General features: G+C 36.8%; 1 protein-coding gene across 1 annotated transcript in view; it reads left to right on the top strand.

Annotated features, from left to right (window-relative positions):
• Positions 1-2902: 2902 nt before the first annotated feature.
• The window catches only part of cftr (CF transmembrane conductance regulator), a 32693-nt gene continuing 30926 nt past the window's right edge, over positions 2903-4669 (top strand). The window contains exons 1-2 of the mRNA XM_016450385.1: positions 2903-2955; positions 3692-3802. Coding sequence (XP_016305871.1) covers positions 2903-2955; positions 3692-3802 — 164 coding nt within the window. The remainder of the gene's footprint in view (positions 2956-3691; positions 3803-4669) is intronic.

Raw genomic sequence — 4669 nt, 5'->3', positions numbered from 1 at the left:
GGCCCCCACTGACAAAAGCTTGGCCACCCCACTCAAAACTGCAGTTTTTGTCCCTTTTTTTCTTAACGAGATGCATTTATTAAGATGCGGAACCGCCGTATCTCTTTATGACCACATTAAATGGGAGAATTTTCAGACGCGCACTTCAGCTTCACCTCAGCGTCAAGCTCGAGTCAAACGAGCGCGAAAAGCTACAGCAGCCAAATGAGCCTCAGTAGAACAACTGTGAACTGTGGTCTGACGAGATGTTGTTAGACTATATGTCAGTAAAACACACTTTCCTTTCCCATCAGCCGTTTTACTATGCTCAAGGCGCACACTCTTCAACGGTACGCAAATATGTGGCGCACGCTCTATATCACTTCATCATAAATAACCCGCACAAGACTCTATGAGCATACATAGGCCTACCTAGTTCTGTTGTCAGCTAAGTCATGAAATGACCAAAAAGGCGATTAAAGCTGCAAACTATGCATGTATACGCAGCACACAAAAACGTCTCTCAAATGCATGTACTAACATATTCTGCAATTCGTATAAGGCACATAAGGCACAAGCTGATATGTCTTTTTTTTTTGTAATTTAATGCACAAATACATGTGAGATTATACCAGATATACTAGAAAATATGCGAAAATTAAACCATTTAAATGCATAAAATAACTCATTTTATATTCTGGCATTTATGTCTACTGTTGACTTCTGGCCTTTTTCACATTTTTATCACTATCTACATGAGTATGCAATGTTGGAGAGCAAGCATTTGGGAGTTTTGAGAAGCTGAATGAGCAATAAAGCTATAGTGAGCCCCTTTATTCAAATACCTGGAGGTGAGGAATAATAAAAAAATTGTCATATTTACTCAGTATTAGCCTACTTGATCTAATTCACACATATCTCAATTACAGTTAAGTAGAAATTAATTATACTCTGTTGTGTTTTAGGCACTAAAACAGTCCAGTACATTATAGTCAAACACATTTTTATATTGAAATAATTAAGATTTCTGTGCCACCCCAGACTGGTTGCTGGCCCCTCCCTGGCCACCCCTATAAAAACATCCTGGCTCCGCCACTGAAAGAAATATCAAGATATTATCCGTTATCAACGTTATCAAAAACAGTAGATCTGTAGAACCTGAAGTAGGTTACAGAATGAAATATGAATAGCCATGAAGAAGTCTATGCTATTTCATAGTATGCTAGTTAAAATTTCACAAAGTCATGCTAAAAACATTCATAAGAACATTAGACAAAGTTATTGGCTATATAGCAATGTTGATGTTGTTGCATGAATAATAAACAACTGATAAAATTATCCACCCCTAACCTATAGTAAAGTATTAACAAATTATGATGCATTAAATATGGTATAATTTAACAATGTTTATCCCTCCAAAACGCACAATTCTTAACCCCACCCCAGACCTCACTAATTTTCAAACTCTGGCTACAGCCATGTAGGCTTTATAAGTATGAGCCTGTGATAGACTGGCCATGTGACCAGGGTGTTTGTCACATCTGCACCCCGAGACACTAGTGTCCCCATGATGACCAAAGCAGTTTAGAGGATGGATGAATGGATATATATGTATATCAGAAATATTCAAATTAGAAAGTGAAAAATTGGATTATCTAAAGACATAATAAACTTCACTTCAACATTTGCAGGAGTATGTTTAACTAACAGCCTATAGTCAAATCGTTATGGTTAAGATTGTCAGTTTACTAAAGTCTGCTCTTGTGAATTCATGTATGCTGTAGCTTACCTAAAACTTTCTCAGTGGAAACAAAATTGCCAGATGATTTGGAACACTGAATAGACTTCATGTGATCATTTTTCTCATTGCAGCATTGGGCTTATCAAAACAATTATATAATTTACATGGCTCCACAAAGGCAGTAGCCTATACAATAGACTAGATGTCACTCTGCTGTAATTCTTCTATGCTCTTTACGGAATTTTGAATCATAAAGTTTGGGACAATGTAAGTGAAGTTAAAAAAAAAACAAAAAAAAAACTTGAATTTCAATATAGTCATAGCCTATATGTTTTTTTTCATATATGCCTTTTGCTTTAGCAGCACTCAAACTGCACAAACTTACGTTTGCCCAAGTTTCCACAAGATTGTCTAAAAATGATCATGCCATCCATAATAATTTAAGAATTAAAAAGAGCATTTTGTGCTTCAGTGGAAGCAAGGACATCTGACCTTTTCTACAATGGAATTAAAATCAGTGTCGCAAATATGCTAATTTGATTAGTGATAGTCAAGTGATAGTAGTGAAGCATCTAAAATATTTCTTCTTCATTAGACATCAAACTCTTCTCTTTTAGTTTCTATTATTTTGTTTTACAGTATTAAGACTTTAAATCTCTTTTGTCATTCATTCATTTTAACTATGAAGATTTATCTTTTTCCCATTTATTTTTCCATTGGCAAGCATTATGAAATCAGGAAAGGTGCTAAATTAAACAATAGCTGCAGTTGACTTTCATGTGCTAAAAGTATTGTCGTTCTTTCTCAAACACCACGAGACTTCTTTGATGATGACACGCCACTTGCTCTTGTAAAGCAACACGTGAGCATCTCTGTAAAAGACTGACAGTTTGAGGATGACATGCCCAAAGGATCTGTGGCATTTGGGGCTGAGAGAGCGCGCTTCTCTCACTGAATCACAGCGCTGCTGTCAGTACGCGCTCTTTATAAACGAGTTCCTTCTCATTAACGATTTGAGACCCGAGAAATTCTCCTCATCATCTAAATACTGGCAGCGAATATCGACGATCTCAGCGCTGAACCGTGCGCGCGGTGGAGGACAGCGCCTGAGACCTTCATTCAGCGGAGAGGCATTAAGCTGACACCCGATGAAAGCGGTGTCACCCCCGGGGTACTTTTAGGATGCAGAGATCACCTGTGGAGGATGCCAACTATCTCTCAAAATACTTCTTCTGGTAAGATGCAACCAAAACATGAAATGTTTTAGATGTTTTGTGTGTCCATGTTTGTACTAACAACAACAAAATGTTGTGCTTTAGGACACGTGTGTTTAAATACCAGATATAGTTTTCTAGTTTATTCACACGTGAAGGCTACACAAACTACACCTGATAACTGATATATTCATAGAAACATTTTAATAACAGCCACGTTTAATTTCAAACCACGGTCTAGAACTCTGACTCTAAAGAAAGTTTTCTTTTTGTTGCTTTACAAGTGTATAGGCAACACTTTTTAACAGTTTTTTCGAACAACGCTTCTACAACCTCAAAAGTTCTAAAAAATTTAATTTTAAAATGTAACCAGCAGGCTACTGTAAACTTTCACAAACAGAAGTTGTGTTCGACTCGACTGAGGTGGTAACCATAGCAACAGTGCGCCGTTCGAACGCCTTCCTTCAGCTATTTAGAATTACATAACATAATTATCGTAAAAATCACAAATGTTTTGTTTGAAGTGTCTTTAAGGGGCTAAAAGAAAATGTTTGTGCGAGAACAACATCAAATCAAGTTATTTTAATAATTCGCACACCAGTCCTGACTCCAGCGTTTATAGAACTGTCTGTGCATAATGATATATTAGAAAATAACCACACGTAGGCTACATCTCCTTAAAAAAGAACTAAAGTTCACTTTAATTTAAAGAAATAACAATAATGAAGTTTTCAACGTTTGTTCTGACTGTTTACAGGTGGACAAACCCCATAATGAGAAAGGGTTTTAAGGAGAAACTGAGGCCATCTGATGTTTATCAAGCTCCTAGTAAAGATGCTGCAGACATCCTTGCAGAGCGTTTGGAGAAGTTAGTATTTGCGTTCTCACCTTTTCCTGACACATTGTTTAATTTGTGATTTATAAATGTTATTTAAAATTGATTTATTAATATAGATTTATATAGAAAATACTCCATCATTCTGATGAATGAAACGTGTTTATTGCATTTCCAGTTACATTTAGGTTCATTTGCATGAGCATTAAGGACAATTTCATATTTGAAAATAATATATATTGTTATTTCCTCTGTATTTTGTTGTTAATTACTGAGTATATTTCCTCATGTCTCCTCCATTCAGTAACTGGAACTGGAATGAAAGAACTTTGACTCACATTTTTTTGTAAAGTGAGCAAATTTACATAGTGAAGTGACTCGCAGTCTTGGTTTCTGTTGTGACTTTCAGTGTCCTCAAAGCTCCTGTTACTCACCAGATCCAAATATCACACCTTTAGGTGTTTGTATGATGTTTTTTGACAAAAGAAGGGAGAAAAGAAGAATAAAATGTAGGCAACCCCCTTAAATGTCACCCTGCCCATTCCAGTAAAGTTCCTCCCATGGCATGTCTCACATAAACCACAATACATCCATGCCAGTGCCCTGCTAATGGGCATCAAATGCGACCTTTTAAAGTGCCAGGCCCCTGGTGAGTGATAGATGATGAGCATTTCTGTTATTCCTCTAATGTGCAGTACTGCTGGGAATTTGAACTTTTTATTCAATTAACAGGTTGGAGCAGTCTCTGCCGTTTCCCCATGCTTGTCAAGGTCTCCTTTGCTCTGTTTAATAAGTTCGCTAAATCACCTTGGTTATATAGGAGTGCACCAAACAATGTGGACCATACCCATTTTATTGTGGGTGGGTGGATACTGTTTAACTGTTCCATTCAGTTTTCTC

The sequence above is a fragment of the Sinocyclocheilus anshuiensis genome, unplaced genomic scaffold, assembly GCF_001515605.1.
Source record: "Sinocyclocheilus anshuiensis isolate Anshui unplaced genomic scaffold, SAMN03320099.WGS_v1.1 scaffold3136, whole genome shotgun sequence".
NCBI classification, from domain to species: domain Eukaryota; kingdom Metazoa; phylum Chordata; class Actinopteri; order Cypriniformes; family Cyprinidae; genus Sinocyclocheilus; species Sinocyclocheilus anshuiensis.
The sequence above is the reverse complement of the archived record's forward strand: the minus strand, read 5'-3'. Positions and strand labels throughout refer to the sequence as shown.